At 31.7% G+C, this 19,519-nt stretch overlaps 2 protein-coding genes across 17 annotated transcripts; one reads left to right on the top strand and one right to left on the bottom strand.

Annotated features, from left to right (window-relative positions):
- The first annotated feature begins 1,960 nt into the window (after positions 1 to 1,960).
- Positions 1,961 to 5,861, top strand: LOC137819029 (putative serine/threonine-protein kinase PBL11). Of its 9 annotated transcripts, none has more exons than XM_068622736.1 (5): positions 1,961 to 2,206; positions 3,044 to 3,929; positions 4,431 to 4,688; positions 4,783 to 4,902; positions 5,047 to 5,861. In XM_068622736.1, the coding sequence occupies exons 2-5, from the start codon at positions 3,099 to 3,101 to the stop codon at positions 5,668 to 5,670; spliced, it is 1,833 nt and encodes a 610-aa protein (XP_068478837.1). In that variant the 5' UTR covers positions 1,961 to 2,206; positions 3,044 to 3,098; the 3' UTR covers positions 5,671 to 5,861. The 9 variants fall into 9 exon arrangements, with proteins under 9 accessions (XP_068478837.1, XP_068478836.1, XP_068478831.1 ...); XM_068622735.1 differs by having other exon boundaries at positions 1,991 to 2,206; positions 3,059 to 3,929; XM_068622730.1 differs by having other exon boundaries at positions 1,999 to 2,279; positions 3,059 to 3,929; positions 4,428 to 4,688.
- A 1,768-nt stretch (positions 5,862 to 7,629) lies between these two features.
- Positions 7,630 to 15,758, bottom strand: HSL1 (HSI2-like 1). 8 transcript variants are annotated; one of them, XR_016516324.1, is made up of 13 exons: positions 15,384 to 15,758; positions 15,143 to 15,278; positions 14,049 to 14,130; positions 13,811 to 13,912; positions 12,783 to 13,420; positions 12,550 to 12,646; positions 12,254 to 12,428; positions 11,512 to 11,588; positions 11,014 to 11,439; positions 10,147 to 10,196; positions 9,842 to 9,942; positions 9,681 to 9,748; positions 7,630 to 8,659 (listed from the first exon to the last, which is right to left on the bottom strand). XR_016516324.1 is itself a non-coding variant. In XM_068622015.2 (13 exons), the coding sequence occupies exons 2-13, from the start codon at positions 15,253 to 15,255 to the stop codon at positions 7,881 to 7,883; spliced, it is 2,721 nt and encodes a 906-aa protein (XP_068478116.1). In that variant the 5' UTR covers positions 15,256 to 15,278; positions 15,384 to 15,758; the 3' UTR covers positions 7,630 to 7,880. The 8 variants fall into 8 exon arrangements, 4 of the variants coding, with proteins under 4 accessions (XP_068478116.1, XP_068478118.1, XP_068478117.1 ...); XR_016516326.1 differs by having other exon boundaries at positions 11,014 to 11,331; XR_016516325.1 differs by having other exon boundaries at positions 15,389 to 15,713.
- Positions 15,759 to 19,519: the final 3,761 nt, after the last annotated feature.

The raw sequence follows: 19,519 nt of genomic DNA, 5'->3' as shown, positions 1-19,519 counted from the left end.
AAATTTCAAACTTTGACTGTGCTGGTGCACGCACTTCATCGGAAATAGTGCATTGTGTAAATAACAACACAGCTTATTATATACAAAAAATACTTTCATATTTTACCCTTTTTATTCATTTTCTTTTTGCTGTAAAGTTTTTTTTTGTAAAAAATAACTTTAAAATAATTTGTCATTCAAAAATTTAAATAAAGGGTCTAGTTTGAATTATGTAAATACATTTAAAAAAGGAAAACAATAAAAATAATTAATTATTTTCATGGAGATTATTATTAAATGAAATTGATAAGAAAATGTTTCACTTATTTCACCATCCAAATCTTTAATATTATTATTTTTTTGGCTTGTTTAGGATTTAAGGTATAATAATTGAAATAAATATAGGTATCCCTAAAATGGTCCAAGTTAGAGTCTCAATGTTAGATCACAAATACTAGAAGTAAAATTAAAAAAATATATATAAACTTAAAATCTAATTCAAATTTATAAAAGTGATTTATGAGATGATATTTGCATCTTACAAGTAATTTTAATTTTAAAATTATTAACTTATTATTTAATATAAATTATAGTCTAAATTTATTAAAAGACGAGAACAAATTAAAAAAAATGAAGATTAGAAATGTGGTATTTAGTGAAAAAAGTGGAAGAGAATCTAAGATAAATTGAATTAATTTGAAGTGATTGGTCACGTTCAAAGGTAACTGAAAGAAAGGAATGAGTCAAAATTGTGGAATGTTTAAAACGGCTTTGACGAAAGGTCACGGCCATTCAAATACATTTCTCATTCATGCAACCAATTTGGTAGCTACATTTTTTTATCATATATATAATATATACTATAGAACGCCACCATTACCACTACATCAAAAATATATTTATTTACTGTATCAAGAACTTTTACTCTTTTTAATTAATTTAGTTTCTAGAATTTCATAAATTTAACTATTATTAAGTATTTCATTTTTTATTTAAGAAAATTATTGTTTGATTTTTCTGATGTGATGTGACATGTATAGTTAATTTTACTTTTTCATATTCAATATATTGATAAGTCATTTTTATGCAATTTTTTCTTTCAAATCGTTTCTTCCTTGAAAAATTGAAGACGTATCACAACAAATAAAACAATATTGTAATTACGCAATAATATAAATATTAAAATTAAATTGATTTATGTGATTTAAACTTTTAAAAATAAGCATTATTTAAAAGTTTTTAAAATTTATAATTTTTTATTTATTTTTTATTCATTTGGAATAAAATAATTTTGATCTAACATATGATCCAGTAAGAGAATTTCTTTTTATGTCCATTTTTTTCATTAAAATTAAATATATATTCGAGCATAAATAGTTGTAGTTTTTTAATGATTTCTTTTGAAAAATCCAAATCTTGAATAGATATATCGGTAAAAAAATTCTATCCGACGGGATTGATATCTTCAATTCAAAAAGATTTCATGTATAAAAAAGAGTTTTTTAGGGTAAAAAACATAAATTTACTAGTAGAATTAAGCAAATTCTTAAATAAAATTTTATTTAAAATATAATTAAGTCAAAATAAAAAATAGATTTTTTTTACATTTCTGAAAATCTTTTAAACAAAAATTACATATGAATTTCTTAAAAATTATGGAAACTGTAAGAATAATAAAGTATTATTGAAGTAAACTATTTTTACTTTCTCAACACATTCTTTCTTATACAAATTCTATTATTAGTTAAAGAAAACATAAAAGTAATAAATTTATAGGATGTATGATGTGCTAAAAAAAGATAATTTTTTATATATATATGAGATATCATTATCCTTAGTTAAAACTATTGAAAAAAAATAGTAATCATTAGGGAAATCCATCAAGATTGTAAATTTTAATAAACAGGAAAAGAAGTGTCTTAAGAATATATTACAAAGTGTGATGTGAAATTAATTCCATAAGAAAAAGGGTCATAGAATTAAATCACTTCATTTTGACCACTCATTGATTTCCCCACAAGTTTGAGACCAATTCTCTGTTTTTTACCATTCCAAATTTCCACAGACATACTCTTCATTTTCAAAGAAGCATCACTTCCCACCACTCAGCTTTTTCATTCTGCTCACATTCTTTGACTTCATAAGGCCTTCTCCGTGGTAGAAGCACAACCACTTGTTATACCCATTTTTAGTTTCACTCTGAGTTGCATGACCTTCTATCTCATAGGTCTGTAAAGTTCCCTCCTTTTGGTTTATTATATTCTCATGATTTGAACCCTCTTGTGATTCAAAGTTTATTGGTAGGTCACTTTTTCCCCTTTTAATCTTAAAAACATTGGCTTGATTGTGTTTTGATTCATCTTTAGTTTTTTAATTGAGTCATAGAACCTTTGCCATTTTTTTTCTGGGGTTGTTTTGGCTAATTCTAGTGGGTTTGAAATTTCAGGGCCTGGAAAATTGTTTTGAAATCTGTGAAAATGAATTTACCAGGTTTTGTGTGATTTCTTTCATGCTATGGATCTGGATTGATTTTCATATAGTAGAATGAGTGAGCATTTGTTGGTGTCTTGTTATTTTCTGAGAATAATTGGGTGCATGGAGTTTATAATTCCATAGAATGGAGTAATTTGGTTTATTAGCAACAAAGCCTTTGTGATATTTATTGTGAAGATTGACCAATGACATAGGAAAGATGAAGTGATTTTTGTTTTCTATTTTGGGAGTGTGATTGACACAACACAAGCACGTACAGCTCAGGAGATTTATTAGGGACCAGTTGATTATAATGTCTACTGTTGTACTTTTACATTTTATTTGCAGTCTGAGGGCAAGGAATGAGAGTGATGAGAATTGAGATGAGTGAAAAGAGACATGGAAATGAAAATGAGGGGAAATGGGAGATTGTTATCTGTATTCATGTTATTGTTTCAAGTTGTGATCACTAGAGAATCTAATTAAAAAAATAAAATAATCTAAAGTGGGTCAGGGAAAATTTTTGGAATTTTAGGTAGCTTTTTAAGTGGAAATTCCTTGATACCACTGAGGTCTTAATAACTTTGTTTAGGCATTTTTTTTGCAGCAAAAGCAATTTTATTCAACAACTGAGTTCTGTACAGAAGATGGGGTGTTTCACTGTCCTGAAATACAAGAAGGAAAAGAGCAATAAAATCCGATACACAAAATGTGTCAGCCATAGTAAACATGTTCCTACAGTACTACCTGAACCTCAAACTCATACTCGTTCCCTGCAATCTGCACCTTCTAGTTTTAGGAATAGAGTGAAATCCATTCATCCCATTAATAAAGTTACCAATTACAGAACGCGGGCATTATCTGCTCCATCAGCTCTTGATGTGGCCAGACAAGATACACTTACCATAGTCGAGTTCAAGGATCAAGAGGAATCAAGATACAGTGTGGGATCACTGAAGGGGCAGCATTTATCTAAACCACAACCTTTACCACTTCCATCACTCCAGGGTGGTGGTGAATTGAAAGCTACTAGCAACTTTAAGTCAGGAATAGCTAGTGGTTCTCTGCATGCTCCTGATGCAGCAGAACAGGATGCTTTGGCCTCATTTGAGTATGAGGATCAAGAAGAGTCAAAACACCGAGTTGGATTGGTGAAGGATCATTGTTCAACTAATTCACAACCTTTGCCTCTTCCATCTCGTCAGGGTGGTGCTGCTGCATTGAAGGCTAATGTCAGCTTTAAGTCGGGAATGGCTACTGCTCCTATACATGCTTGCGGACCTTTGCCTCTTCCACCTACTGGGTTGCTTAGAAACTTAACGTTTGAGGAGATTGCTGCTGCTTGTCACAACTTCTCTTCAGATCGATGCATGTCTGAATGTCTTTCTTCTACCATATATAGCGCTTCATTTGGTGATGATGCTTCAAATGCAAAGAAGTTTGAAGCCACTGTCACCCGCCTTCATTTGTCAACTCAGGTACTTTTCTTCATTCTGAATTTTTACTTTCATCTCTTGGTATCCTCATGCCTAGTAGAATGATGATTGCTCACCCTAATATATGAGGCTTCTGTTGCCAAATATAGAGAAGTACCGTCTTATCTTAAAATGGCTAGAAGTCAATGTTTCATGTACTTTTTTAATAGAAGATTGTTATGCATTTTGAAAACCATTTGAAGAGACGTATCAAGGAGTTTGGGTTTGTCAACTGGTGATGTACTATTTAACAGAAGCTTCTAAACCTTGTTCTTCTTGCTGTCCTTCCTCTTTTACTTCTCACAGCATATTTGAATGTTTTTAAACCATTTTTAAATCAAATGAGGAAAGTTGTTAAAAATTTCGTTGTTACTGATTCAAACGTAAATATGAATTTTTGTTAGCCTTGCATTGAGAGGTTTATGATTTTTGTGCCAAGACAAAAGTTTGAAAGCAGCTGAGAACTTTCTGACATGGTCTAAGTGTATGTAATGTATCTAGCAGGGACTGAAGGAATTCATAAATGATGTTAATACCCTTGCATCGTTGCAACATCCAAACCTATGTAAATTGCTAGGATTTCATGCGCGTGATGGTTCTGAACCAAGAATGTTGGTTTATGAGAGGCTATACTATGGAAGCTTGGACCACCAGTTGTTTGGGAGATCTGATGGCCCTTCAATTGATTGGAACTCACGAATGAAAGTTGCCATATGTGCTGCACAAGGTCTTACTTTCTTGCATGAAGAAGGGCCTTTCCAGGTAATAAATTTTCTGTGTTTTAGCTTAAATTTGCTGTAAACTATATGTCATATATTTATATCTTTGCTGACGGACCTCTATCAATTAATTGTAGGCAATGTATAATGAATTTTCAGCAGCCAACATTCAGATTGACAAAGATTTCAGTGCAAAGCTTTCTGGGTATGGTTGTGTTGGACGAATTCCCGAGGAAGAGATTTCCAGCAGTTCATGTGTAAGTTCATTTACTCTAAAATGCAGTGTGTGTATTATTATAAATCATGAACTATTGAAATGATATTTTCTAGCTTTGAACCTTCTTATTTGACATGTAAAAAGTTTTCCATAAGTTTTGTTCTCATTCATTCGGTTGTTACAGGCTGTAGGAAACCTGTCAGTGGAGACATTGGAAAGAGGAATTCTTACTCCAAAGAGCTATGTTTGGGGCTTTGGAATTATTCTTTTGGAGCTACTTACTGGCAGAAAGAATGTTGATAGTCATCACCCCAAGGAAGAGAGAAACTTGGTCAAGTGGAGCCGGCCTTTCCTGGCGGATGATTTTCGGCTGTCGCTGATTATGGATCATCAACTTAAAGGTCGGTATCCTCCCAAGGCAGCAAGAGCAGTAGCTGACATTGCACAAAGATGCCTCCAAAAGGAGCCGTCAGAAAGACCCCCCATGAGAACCATTGTTGAACATCTCAAAGTGGTTCAAGATATGAAGTACTCATGTTGGTTCCCACTGCAAGAACCAGCAAAACAAATGTCAAGATCGCCAAGTCTTAATGGTATCAAATGTCTCACACCTACATTGAGTTTCTCTCCCGCAGCAGCACTAGTAGCCAGACCATCAGTTTCATCTCCAAGATGGTGTGCTGTGCCCACATTGCATCTTCCTCTTGGCGCTTGTTCCTCCACTTTCTCCATCGACGAGCTTGGTAGGCCGGAAACCCGGAAGTCATCATCCTCATTGTGTAGGAGAGCCAGTGTTGAAGGATATTGACTGCCAATGATGCTCATTTTTATTTTATTTTGTTTGTTGCTATTATCATTTTGGGATGCCTCAACACAATTGTATAGGAGATAAAGTTATCATGAGACGAAAGTTATCATGAGACGTTGTTCTTTTGTAGATAGTGCAAAGGTTGGTTATACTGGTGATATTGATATGAAATTTTTCTTTGTTTCTACTCATTTCTCCTCTCTACACATTTTTTTTATCTCCTCAAACACCTTTCCACTCAACTCTAAACATGCCAAAAAACTAAAAAAGAAAGCTCTGCCTATACTTATTCTGCAAAAAAAAAAATGATCTGATTGGGTTCAAGGGTGGGATGCATTTACACCCTTCAGGGAATTTGTGCACCCTCATAATTATTGTAATTCTAAAAATATTTGTATTTCAAATTTTATAATTCAAAAATTATTTTTTGGATTCATAAATAACTTTCGAATTGTAAAATTTAAAATATAAAGTTGGTTTTTTCACAATCCAAAAGTTATTTCTGAATGTAAAAAGTAGTTTTTTAAATTAGAATTTGAAAGTTAATTTTATATTTTAAATTATATAATTTGAAAATTAAATTTATATTCTCAATTCTAGAATTTAAAAGTCCTAATAACTCCTATTGTAAAATTTAGAAGCTAAATTTGTATTTTAAATTTAAAATACAAAATTGGCTTCTCAATTTTATAATTCAAAAATTATTTTCTGAATTCAGAAATAATTTTCAAATTTTATACAATTTGAAATTCGTTAAAATGTGCAGATTCTTCTATAAAGGAGTTCACAATTTTTCCTATTCAACAAAAAGCTTATAGGGTACAGGAATTTAGGAGTTATTTTTCACCTAAAATATGGAGTTACTAGGAGAAATGATAGATAGATAGAGGTGCAGGAAGAACCTCCCCACCGGTATAGCTGTCTTGAAGATGAAATTGAACTATATTCCAATATTAATTAAACTACAACCGTAGTTAAATTGTAAATGTTAATTTACATTTCTCTTAAACCATTTATGATATGATTTGATTTTTTAGTTTTTTTCACTTTTGGTTGAGATTCTTAAATTATTTTTGTATCTTCTCAAATGGTGTATCCGTATGGGACACACGTATTGAACACCGATACTCGTGCGACATTAGTAAGACACGTATTAGTGAAATATCAAATTTAAAAAATATTTGTTGAATTTATCACAATTCTAATACGATTTTAACATTTTTTTTAAAAATACATTAATTTTTTAAAAATTTATATTTATTATATAAATTTTTATTATGACCAGTCATGAAAAATATATTTTTATTCAAAAAAAAAATTTAAATATACTTGTACAGATAAATCTTTATTATTAATTTATATAATTTACATATTTATGTCCCGTATCTTATATTTTAAAATTTTTGCGTATCTCATGTAATGTATGTGCCCGTATCTTATATTTTAAAATTTTTGCGTATCTCATGTAATGTATGTGCTACAACGCTTAGAGAAATGCCGAAAATGTAAGGTGGCAACAATATAGTATAATAATAATAAAAAAAATAGTCTTTCCATTTCATTTTATTAATTAATTAATCTATTTTTCACATATTAAGAAAATTAATAAACCAAAATTTATTAAAACATCGTTTCCTTTTTTTTTCTGTTCCATTTTTTGTAATTATTGTACATTTAATTTAACAATAATTAAACTTTTTTGAAACACATCTAAATGTACATGTTTTATATTTTTCTCATCCAACTGATTCATAGTTAATAATAGAAGAATTTAAATTAGATTAAGTATTTATTTAGAATAATATTAGACAAAGCTATAATTATTGTATTGAAAGAAAGTTACTTTAAAAGTATTAGGGTGAAATAGTTTTCCCGCAAAAGGGCATTTCCCTGTTAAAAAAGCAAGTGGTATTCAAAGTAAGCAGCCATATTAGGAAACGAAAATAGGCGTTGCGTGTATATAACAAAAAAGAAGACGAACAATGCTTATTCAGACTTACCACACAGACCAAAAATACAAAAAACAAGGTGCTGTAACAACATGGATAACATTCCACTCCTTGCCTCACTAGTTTACAACCCTAAAACACAAGCTTTTCCACTTGGTGGCTGTATACAAAAGAACCTTGTATAATTTTATAACTCACGCAAGAACGATTCTTGTAAAATAATTTTGGAGTAAAAAGAAGGAAAAAAAAGTAACTAAGATTTCATGAGAGTGAATTGTTTTGGTCTTTATCTTGCCCACTGTTCTCTTCATGACTGCTATCCTGCTCATGAATAACTGAAGGCGTACCACAATCCTCGTTGTGTCTTCCCTCACTTTCGTTGGTTGTCTGTGCCTGCACATTTGAAGCTGAATTTGTTTGCTGCTCTGAGATCAAACTAGTAAGGCCATTTTGCTTCAGGTAGGTCTCCAGCGGGAGATTTGCCTCTTCAAGAAGAGTTGTCATGCTCACATTATTTGGCCCAGCTTGCGCTTCTTCTCGATCAGGTTGACAATTCAAGTCTAATTGTCCCTTGCCAGCTTCCGCAACATGGTCTTCAGTCCTTGGCTCCAACTCAATTGGCGCCCTTACTTCGTTCTCCAAACCATCAACTGGAGTTAAATGTCGTGAGGTGCTGTCCACTTCTGATTCTTCCTTCGTTCCCCACGCTAACTGATTTCTCTGAGCAATCTCAGCTTCACGTTCCGATTGACGCTTCTTCTTTCGCATCATCAGGGTTTTAAACCGACGTTTAACTGTCATGCACACATTGCAGGTGCAAGTAGGTTTGTGTTTGCCCTTTCCACTTGGAGGCTGGATACAGACAATGCAGGAACACCCAGGTCTATGCCGGGGATGTTTTGTGGTGGTAACCACTGGTGTCCTGCCAGAGTCACTTGCATCATCTCCAAGTATTGCTGCATTTGCCAAGGCATCCAGTCCTGAAGATTCTTTGTCCAGGGCTGGTCTCTGGCTTGCTGCCAATCTTTGTTTCTTGAATTCTGTTCCACAATAAATGATATCATCAACAAGTTGTTCACAGGAAAAATATGCTACGATGTATTCATAATAGTCACAGAATCACCATCCGAGTCCACGCAGCACATTTTGGGATTACAAATTTGCCAGTTTCTTGAACGAAGATAATTTAACTAAAAAAGAGCAAGCATAAAAGACAAATAGCAAAATGGAACCGGTTAATACAAGCAACACTACGTGGTAACCACTCATGACTAATCCTTGTTGTCCAGCTCCTCTTTGTTGCGTTACTGGTCATAAAGCAGTTTTTTGAAATGAAAACTCAGGATTAGATAAGAATGTTTGAAAAGGTACTGCCTGACATTTTAAAGTCATTATGCAAATCCTTAGCATTGTAAGTTAGGATTGGTATGCCGACCATTGAAAAATAGAAAAATAAAATGCACGAGAATTCAATACTTTCAAACATTGTATACATGTTTTAATTTTTAAGTTAATTTTAATGGCCATACAAATTGAAGGGATCTTCAAACATCCCAAGTCTTCTATGCTCAACGCCTAATTGTCTTCTATTCCCATTCTAAAATTCATTTCCAGATAGCTTTAAACTGATTATGCAGATAACCGTGTGCCTTCTTCTATAACTGAGTATGGATGAGTTATGTTAGGAATATAAATAATGGCTTATTAATTAGAGATACTTAAACTACACATCAACAGCAGCATCTGATCAGATCCCAATTTAAATGGGAAAACCTTGTGAGACGCCCAATCTATACATATATACCTAACAAAATCTATTACAAAAGGCATTCATCTATATTAAATCACAAATACAAGTTTGTGGATCAAAAAGAAAGTCTAAGTAATATCCTGGGAAGTCATTAGCCATATTTCAGTACAATTGGTAAACATGAATAAGAAAATACTGCTAGAAAAGCATTGCTTCATATTGCAAAATTTTGCACAAGAAACCCTTTCTAGTAGTATGCATTGGTCAGCAGTAACTAGGAAGCATAAAAAACACAACAAATGGATAAATACCTTTATTCAACCTTAGAAGATTATCCAGTTCCCTTGGGTTCAATTCATTAGGAGCAGCACATGAAGACCTGTTGACAGCAATGCAGAAGCATGAAGGTCTTAACTAATGAGTATTGGTATTAATATCATAGCAGTATTGCACTATATGGTCTTCTGCTCACCTGCTCTGATCCCATAAATTCTCCACACATGTCCACTTGGGGGGAATTAGCACATCAACTGGCAACTTCCGCCATTTTGAGCAACTATCACACTGCGTCCACTGCTCATTCACCCTAAGTTCAATCACACTCCAAATTGAAATACTCCATAAAAATAATACAAGTTTATGCTTTGGCATAACTTGAAAAAGAAATCATAAAGTTCCATAGAAAAAAATGAAAATAGGAGGGACGGGGTACGAGAGGAAAAACCTGACACATGCAAATAAAATAGAAAAAAACTCTAACAGGCATATTCATCTTACCCAGCTGATCGAACTACAAAGATACTCCTCTTTCCAAAGACAGGAGGTTCCTACATGAATTGAAAAGCGATATCTTAAACTGGTTACATAATAAAATTTATTGTTATTTACTAAGTATACTAATTAAGGTATTAGCGAATCTGAGACGCTAGCCCTAATAATTGGTTAGTATCATGACATAATTAATACAAGAAAAGTCAATTTGTCCAATAAAAGGAGAGTGTTAAAGAGTGACCTTAGGAAATAAAAACGAAAGCACATTCAATGAAAAGAAAATACTTATTATATTAAAGATAGAAAAAAAATATTTTACATTTAATAAAGTATATTAAATTTTCTTAATTAGCGTCTTTAAGACACTTGTCAGCAAATTGATAAACATTAATTACATCACTGACCTAGGCTGAGGTTTGAGAAACCCATGTCTTCATCCCTCTTGTTGGCCATCCCCTAATTTACTAGTATTTTTCATATACACATACATTCCCTCAAAGCAAAGACATTATAAATAAGAAACTATAGAGGCATTTTAACAAGTACAAACTAGCAGGCTATTTAAACAAATTCCATAAATTGCAATAAGGAGAGTAACTACTAATGTATGCTGAACTACCCATATTTGAGAAGTTCTGACAGTTTAGAAATCATATTTTCTTCTTTAGATTTAGACTCACTTGGAGAGAAGAAGTTTAGGATAAGATGAATGCATTAAGAAACTCATTACAATGAAAAGCTCATACACATTTATTTGGGTTAAATTTGGTGCTGAGTTAACATAGCAGACACAATAATTTAACCTCTCACGCACACTAATAGTGTGGGTGAATTTCATAAAAAATGAAAGCTTCTCCTAAATTGTTTACTTACTTCATACGCTTCAAAAACCTGATCCTCAATCATGACAATGCTTGGCTTAACAGTAGGAGGTGGTCGGAGCAAATCCTGAGCCTCTTCCCAGGTAAGTTTCAGCTCCATTGCATCCTGGCTATCAATAAGCATCCTTTTACTTTTTGACCCAATATTCCTAGTTCTTTTCTTCTCAGGAACAAGCAAAGGCGGCAAAGGCAACCCCTCTCTTTTCCTGCTTTCGGGCATGTCAATGTTATGCCAGTTCATGTCACCACCAGCAGAGTTCCATTTTTTAGACAGCACATTTAGGTGGGTTTCTGAACATCCCTTTTGTGACTGAAGAAGGCCAGAGTAACCACTTAATACAGGTAGATTCTCATAAACACCAGAATAGGAAGTTTCACTTGAATGAGAACCATTGGGCATATTAGATGGTAGTGTTTCCTGCTTAATAGGTGATTAAATACCAATTCTGAAAGTTTTGAGTTTGTTATATGAACTAAAAGTGACTGTTACCTGTACTGCTGTAGAATTTGTTGCCTTTCTAAACCCCATTATAAGCTTCCCCTCAGGGTCCATACGGCTAAATGTTACTGCACAAATTTTAGAAAAAAAAGTTCAAAATTTTTTGTATCCAAATATCAAGATGAAACTAAAATAAAAATAGAAGCAACCACAAGTTGACATTGAAACTTAGTAAATGTACTGAAATCAGTTGTTTTTCAATGAAGATAACCAATGAAATAAATCCCCAAAAACATGAGCAACATTTTGTTATGTGGTGATGGTACTTTGTCCAAGGAAAAAAACCCACAGTAAGTTACAAAAACTTCTCAGAACATAAAGAAAAAACATAGTAATGGTACAGAAATCAGTTGTTTTTCAATGAAGAGAGCCAATCAAATAAATCCCCAAAACAGGAGCAACATTTCATTAAGTGGTGCTGGTACTTTATAATAGGAAAAGAAAATGAGTGGAAGTTACACAAACTTCATAAACTTTCTCAGAACATAAAGTAAACAAAACAAAATACATTAGGAAAACCATTGTGGTTAGTATCTTAAAACGGAATGTCTTTTACGTATGGTTATTGACTCGTTAACACATTTAGTGAAAAATTAGCAAAGATTCTTAGCAAATGATATTGATTAGTCACACCACTTTTATAAACGACATGTAGTGGGTATGATCTTAGAAAATAAAAGTTTCGATGTGGTTCATCTATTCTTAGTATTAAGGGATTCTCAGTAAAATATACCAGTATCTCCAGCTTGCAATTGCATAGACTGAATGCAGGGGGTTACTCCTTCTAAAACATACATCCTGCTGTTATTATTTGGCCAAAATCTAAATTGAAACATCCATTCTTTTCCTTTCACATCTTGGATTCTTAAAGGAAGGCCCTCTGGTTGAGAAATTGGAGGAAAATATGCCTGCACAATTATTAGTTCCAATAAATTACGAAACTCGTCAACAAAAATAACTTTTAGTGGATTATTTATTAATATAAAATGACAACTTAGACAGTTCAACAAATAGGTTGGGATAAATTACTTCAGCACATGCTTTTGGTAAAACCAGGCGACCAATTCGACCAGCATCACTAGCACTCAGCATCTTTTCAAAGAGTGGCACGATAGTGGAATTTGAACTTCAATATATCATGAATCATGGTTAAGGAATTCCAAGGTAAAGAGTAACTATCAAAACAATAATAATTTAATCAACCTGCATAATTTTCTTTCCAGTGATTAATACTTTCTAGAACTAATTACAATGTTGGATACTCTCCTGATATTTGTTGCAACTCTTGATCAGTAATCCTGGGCCAATAACGCGGAAGCAACTGATTCCTTCCACGTCCTTCAGCAGGTGGCCTTGCCACACGAATCTGGGATATCATTCCAGCATTTACTTCTAAGCCCGTGCCACTGGTTGACCTTGGGGGCTTAGGTAAAAGATGGCGAGACCTTGACCCCAACAAAAGTGAAGATGCTTTACTTTGTTCCCTTTCATCAACGACAGAATTATGAAAGGGGTTTGAATTTCCTAAGGGAGTAGCAAGGGTCATACTTAAATTTGTCTGTGCCAGAGAATCATATATATCTCGCATTTCTGAGTCTACCTTACAGCTCTCTGCTTTGGAAGCCTTGGATGATCCATTAGACTCAAAATGAAATTGTGATATCAAAGTGCTTCCAAGTTCTCCAACAGAAGGCAAAACTTCGGGTTTCATTTCTGTAGAAAGCCCATCTGTTTCAACTTTATGAGGTTTGAACCAGCATCGGAGACCATCATTCTCTGCGTAATGCCCTCCTTGCATACCCCTCACATTTAATTGGTTAGCCAGTGTAGTGCACTGCTGCGCACTGGCATCTATTACCTTTGATGTCCCAGATCCATTAGGCTTTTCATTGCTTGCAATCTGTAAAAAAAATGTCAATTTTGAGAACATATAGTTAGACTTGAAAATTATCAACACAAAATAATCATACATGTAAGAACCAAAACCTATTTATGGAAACACAGATTTGAATTGCAGAGCTTGCATAACAAAGCTTTTATTTGTTCTCTAGATCACTGACAACTCAATTTACCTCTAAAGGCTAATCAATAAATTAATTTATCAACCTCATGATGGTACAAGTTTCAGTCAAAATTAACCTGAAAATTAAGGCCTTCTATTCTATCCAACATTATATACATTGACACAATTGAGGGAGTTGTGAAAATCAATAAAGGAACAATATTTTCATGTGTTTGCATAGTGGTGAACATAAATGGTTATTTAAATAAAATGGTGAAGTTATTTTACAGGTTGAAGTCCTGAATTCCTTGCACAGCTTATACAGCTTACACCACCAGTATCTAATAATTCAAGCTGAGACATAGAAGCAATGCATCCACAATGGAGACGCTGCAGATAAAAGAACATATAGGATCATTAAGCTTAACATAGCACCTGAAAGAACCAGAATTAGAGTGCAAAAAGTTATCCCAGTCTTATATATACTGTGACTATGCACCAAAATACAAATTCTTAAGCAGTCTACCTTGTCACATGACGTGCATTTCCTCCAACCAGAATCGTTTGGGTGGAACATATCACAATATGTTGATTGCTCATAAGCAGAACTACATCAGAGAAAAATCAGGAGTAGGAATCAGAGTATGAATTTGTCTCTCAGTTGAATCCAATTTCAATCAAATGAAAGAAGGTTTGCAGACTTATTGATGCATGTCAATACTTAATCTAAAGGGAACATGTTATCAAGATGACAGTTGTTTACACCTAATGAAATTCAAGTTTGAAAATGAAATTGCAAGAGCAATTTTGTATGAAAAGTTGGTGAAATAAATTGTTGGAAGCAATGCCTTAATTTCAATAATTTATCATGAAATTTATGATGTGATCTAATATTCTTTCCATGTTTCCTAAGCAAAATTATTTTAGGCACCGTTCAAATTCAAAATGATTTTTTACAATAAATATTCAGGTAGATGAAATCTTTGTTCCACTGTATCTCACACAAGCTATATATTCGGACATTCTATACTCATACAACTACCATATTTTTCTTTATTTTAATTTTTGATCCCATTTTGGGGAAACTTATGCTACCTTGCATTTATTAAAAGTAAAAAACTTTGGTCATTTAATAAAAGAAAGTAAGAAATATAACACGGTAAATCATAAACACATCCCATAAAGACGTCATAACTTGTAGTCTCTGGTCAGCAGCAGAAACTAAGATTCGGAGACCCAATTTTAGCTACGACAACTTCAACCACTTATCACAAAATTGAAGTAAAAAAAATAAAATAAAAACATAAAAGCGTGTAAACGCCACTACACTAACTAGAAAATCGGGAGGCCCAAGAAGAAAAAAGGTAATCACGAGTCAAAACTTAGATTATGAAAAAATTTAATTAGCAACTTCAAACTAAATTTAAAAGTAAAAATAATGAAAAAAAAAAACAGAAAAAACCCCTCAAAACAACAAACAATTAACAACAAAAAAAGCCACAAATCACAAATTACTCCAAAGTTCTAATCCACTGTTGTGTTCCGTACAACTACGTATCAACTCAAGCGTTAATTTCAACTCACGCGAACAGATCGATTCAAAATCTAGAGTATCATTACCCGCATTTATCACAGAGATCGGCGAATTCGCCGGATCGCAGGGCCCAGCCTTTGCGCCACCGAATCGTCGTCAAGGTGGCGCACGCCACGTTCATGCAGTTCTTTGACTCCATTTTCAACTCCAATTCCACGCGCTCTGCAGCACACAACAAAAACCAGAAAAATCAAAACGAAAAACCCTAACTGTCACCTTACCAACTCGTTCGACGTCGGACGCCAAATCCGGCTACGGAAAACGTACCGTACCGAAATTAAGCCTGAGAGCAAAGCTCGAGTGGCCGCTCGGCGTCGCCGGAAATTCGCAAGAAGAAGTTCCAGTCACCGGAAGTCTCTACGAAGCGCAGGCGCGGCGAGTGATGAGGTTTAGTATTGGCATTCGCGCGGGAGAGAGGTGGCGAGTGTGATCGGAAGGTTGTTGGAATCTGAACCGAGGAGAGGAACCGGAGAGAGATTTGAATGGACGGTAACCGGAGAGAGAATATGAGAGAATAAGAGAGGGTGAAACAGAGAGAAAGAGAGAGAGAAGGCGTGTGCATGCAGAATAAGAAAGAAGAAAGGAAAATGCACCAAAATGCATGCACGATGATTATACTTCAAGACTCGGCCAACTCCCCACTTGCTTCCTCTTTTTTACAATTTTTAATTTATCATCATTATTAGAATTATTATTCTTTTTCTAACTTTTATTATTATCAATATCATCGTGCTTGGTTGGTTACTGTTATTCATTATTTTCCTCAATCTTTTTTTGTCAGATAATCTTTAGTATATATATAAAATTTGAATACCACTTTCACTCATAATTTCACCATCACCAAGATTAGATTATTTTTCTCACTTTCATTTTCATTGGTTCTTTATCTTAAAATATAAATATAAATTTATTCTTTTATGCGTAATTTTCTTATTCTTAAAATATATCAACGTGATAAAAAAAAAGTCTCTATAAAATCGATTCTTTCTTCTTACATGGCACTTCTATATTTATTTTGAATTATAATAATCAAATAATTAATAAATTAAAACTCTCGTTATCTTACCTACTATTATTTTCTAATATTTTTTAATTTTTTAAAATTACATTACTATCTCAATTCAGGAATTCCCGTAGTCCATGATGTTAATTATTATATTTCATTGCATAAATAATATCTATCAATCTAACATTATACTCTCCAAAATAACTTAGAACACACAAAAACATAATCAGAATCATTGGAATTTGCATAATAATGTATAGGCTTTAACTTATGGATAAAATGAAGTTTCGTTATTTTATTTTATTTTTCGATAAATGGGCCAGAGGGCATATGAAGCTTCGTTTGTTTGTCATTGTTATTGAGAGGACTTATTGAGAGGACATTTCTTCTAGGCGTCAGAATGAGTAGAAATTTGGTGTTGTTTGAGATAATATTGAGAGACTCTTTCATTTTATTAATTACACTAATACTACAATTTTTTAAATTAAAAAATAATAATTATGGTCACAGTTATTTAATTAATATTTTATTCATTATAATTTTCTTAATATCAGTTATTATATATTTTTCTCTCAATTCTTTTTTATATTTGTTATACGTTATGAGTACCCAAACTTAAAATATGAAAAGTAACAGATAAACGCGCAGAAATATAGCGTATAATGGGGGAGATGCGACCGTGAGCACCTCAAAATGCGCCACTCAGATACAGTTGCTTTTGCTGTAATTACTATATTATCCTCTGTCACCCAAAACATAGGATTAGAGTTAACTGGTCAACGAAGTTTGTCCTTTTTCGTCCATTCGTCTAATTTCAATTTCAATGTGGACCCGTCTAACATTGATTAACATTCCGACATTACAGTATAAAATAAACAATATTTATTATTTTTATCTTATATCAGTACTATATATATCTTTAAATCACATAATAAACTGCATCATATTATATGGTATGAAATCTTTATATACATGTTTTTATTAATTTTTTTCATCAATTTTTTTCTTATCATTTTAATTATATGATACTAAAATTCTTTGCTGCTGATAAAAAAAAAAAAAAAACTAACATTCTTTGCTAGACTTGATTATCATTTTAACCAGGGTTTTGGGTTTATTCTTGTATCAAAGAAATATGGCATTCTTCCACTTAGATATTCTATATATTTATTTATAAGCAAGATTTTTTTTATTTGTAATATTTTTTGCAGCAATTATGTCTTTAATTAAATTTATTTTTGTCTTATTTTACTAATTATTATTTTGATTATTTTTCTAGTTATTTGTATTAATACTCATTAGATTATCTTGGTATTTGTTTCTAAATTATTTATGTAATTTCATAGAATTCTTCTATATCTATATAAAATAAACTTCTAATTTGTTTGGTAATATTTCTATCTTATTATTTTAAATCCTACTTAATTTTATAATTATGAAATTAAGTTCATTGAAATAATATACCAGAATCAATTATTATATTTAATGTATTGTTTTTAAATTTGGTAACTCTATTATAATTTTGTTTTCATACATAGTACTAATATTTTGATATCAAATTCATTATAATTAAGATAACTATAGTCTAAAGGTTTTTTTTTTTTAACGTGATACTATAATTTCTTAAATAGATTTTCTCTGGTAATAAATTGTATCAGTGTATTTTGTAAGAAAAATCCTAACAATAATACCAAAGTTAAAAACAATAATACCAAAGTTAAAAATTTGTATGGATTAGATGGGAGATCCCACATCAATAAAAATATTTCATTGTATAAAAAATAAGTGAAGTTGGATAGAGTAATTTAAAGTTTATGTTAACGAAAGTGTTTAAGAAGAAAACCATAAAATGGACGTGAAATTGGAAAAGTTAACAAATTTTGAAATGTAATAATTTGTAAATGGAGTTTCTTTGAAGTGAAAATGATTGTGCAGTGTGACGAAGAGGAAGGAACAGAGGGTGATGCGAAGGGGAATGAAGGAGGACAGGTAAAGGACAGTGACAGAGTCATCTCCATCCATCTGTCACGCGTGTTCGCTCTGCTCTGCTCACTCTCTATGCCTCCCCACACCTTCTTCCTTTCACTCCACTACTATAAACAAAATTGTTATTAAGTTTTTAATTCTATTTTTTAAATATTAAAGTTCACATTGATACAAAATAATAACATTTTATAATAAAATTAAAAATAAAAACATACAAATCTTATGATATGAATCAGATCTTAAAAATAAAAATATTTTACAATAAATAAATAAATACAAATATCAAATTATGAGTTGATTTTATAAAAATTAAAATTTATTTTATAGAACAAATTCTTCCTTTCTCTAATTCCCACATATAAATAAATAAATAAGAGACAATTATTTTTATATGCAATAAAATTTTGGTAATGTTAATTTTAATATAATGACAAAAAGTTATCAATCAGTCATGTAACAAAAGATTTTCAATTTTAGGGAAATCAAACTGGATATAACAAGAAAGCAATCAATTTCAATGAAACCAGTAGATTATAGAATAAAAAATTCTGTCCATGTTCATAGAAGTTTGATTTTCCAAAAAAAAAAGGCATTAAGAATAAAGCTTACACATATCTTGAATTTTTTATAAATAAATTTAAAGAGAAATGCACGAAACTAAATTACTAATGAAATAAAAATGATTCGTGAAAAGATAAATATTAAAAGTTAGATTAAATTTCTTTTAAACAAAAATATTTTCATTAGGAACATGATTAATTGCATAAATAATATAGAAATCAATAACTCGGGAATGGAAAACAAATTATATTGGATATTTTTAAAACAATAAATATATCTTAGGAAAATTAAAAATAATAATTTTATTAATAAAAAGTTTACGCTTATTAAAATGGAAATGCATGTGCTGATAAGTTGGCTAATTTAGGGTTCATTCATAGACAATCATTTCATTGGTATAATAGACTTCCATCTAGTCGGTTCTTAGAATTCTTTATGAATAGGTATAGTCTACCTATGTATCGTTTTTGTTAACATGTGGGTTTTGGTCTAGTTCCCCATATTTTTGTATTTTTTTTCTTTTTCCTTTTTTTAATAATACTTTTTTCATGTGATGGCAAATGATTGTTGTTACTTGAGATGTCAGCCTAACTGAGATGTCAAGTTGCATAGTGATACCTAACATGAAAATTTTCATTAAAAAAAAAATTGCTATGTCTAAAAGTTAAAATGAATTTATTTCACGTGATAGATTAAATTTTAAAAATATTTTTTAACTTTTTTTTTTAATTTAAAATTATTTCATTTTTAAATTATTTTTATTTAATCCATTGGACCTAGTTTTGTTTTGCTTCTTCTACTATCTTATTTCACTAAAAAACATAAACTTAAAAATTATTAATTAAAAGTA

This window comes from Phaseolus vulgaris, chromosome 10 (assembly GCF_051622355.1).
Source record: "Phaseolus vulgaris cultivar YP4 chromosome 10, ASM5162235v1, whole genome shotgun sequence".
Classification (NCBI taxonomy): Eukaryota; Viridiplantae; Streptophyta; class Magnoliopsida; order Fabales; family Fabaceae; genus Phaseolus; species Phaseolus vulgaris.
This window is presented reverse-complemented; position numbering and strand designations above follow the sequence as displayed.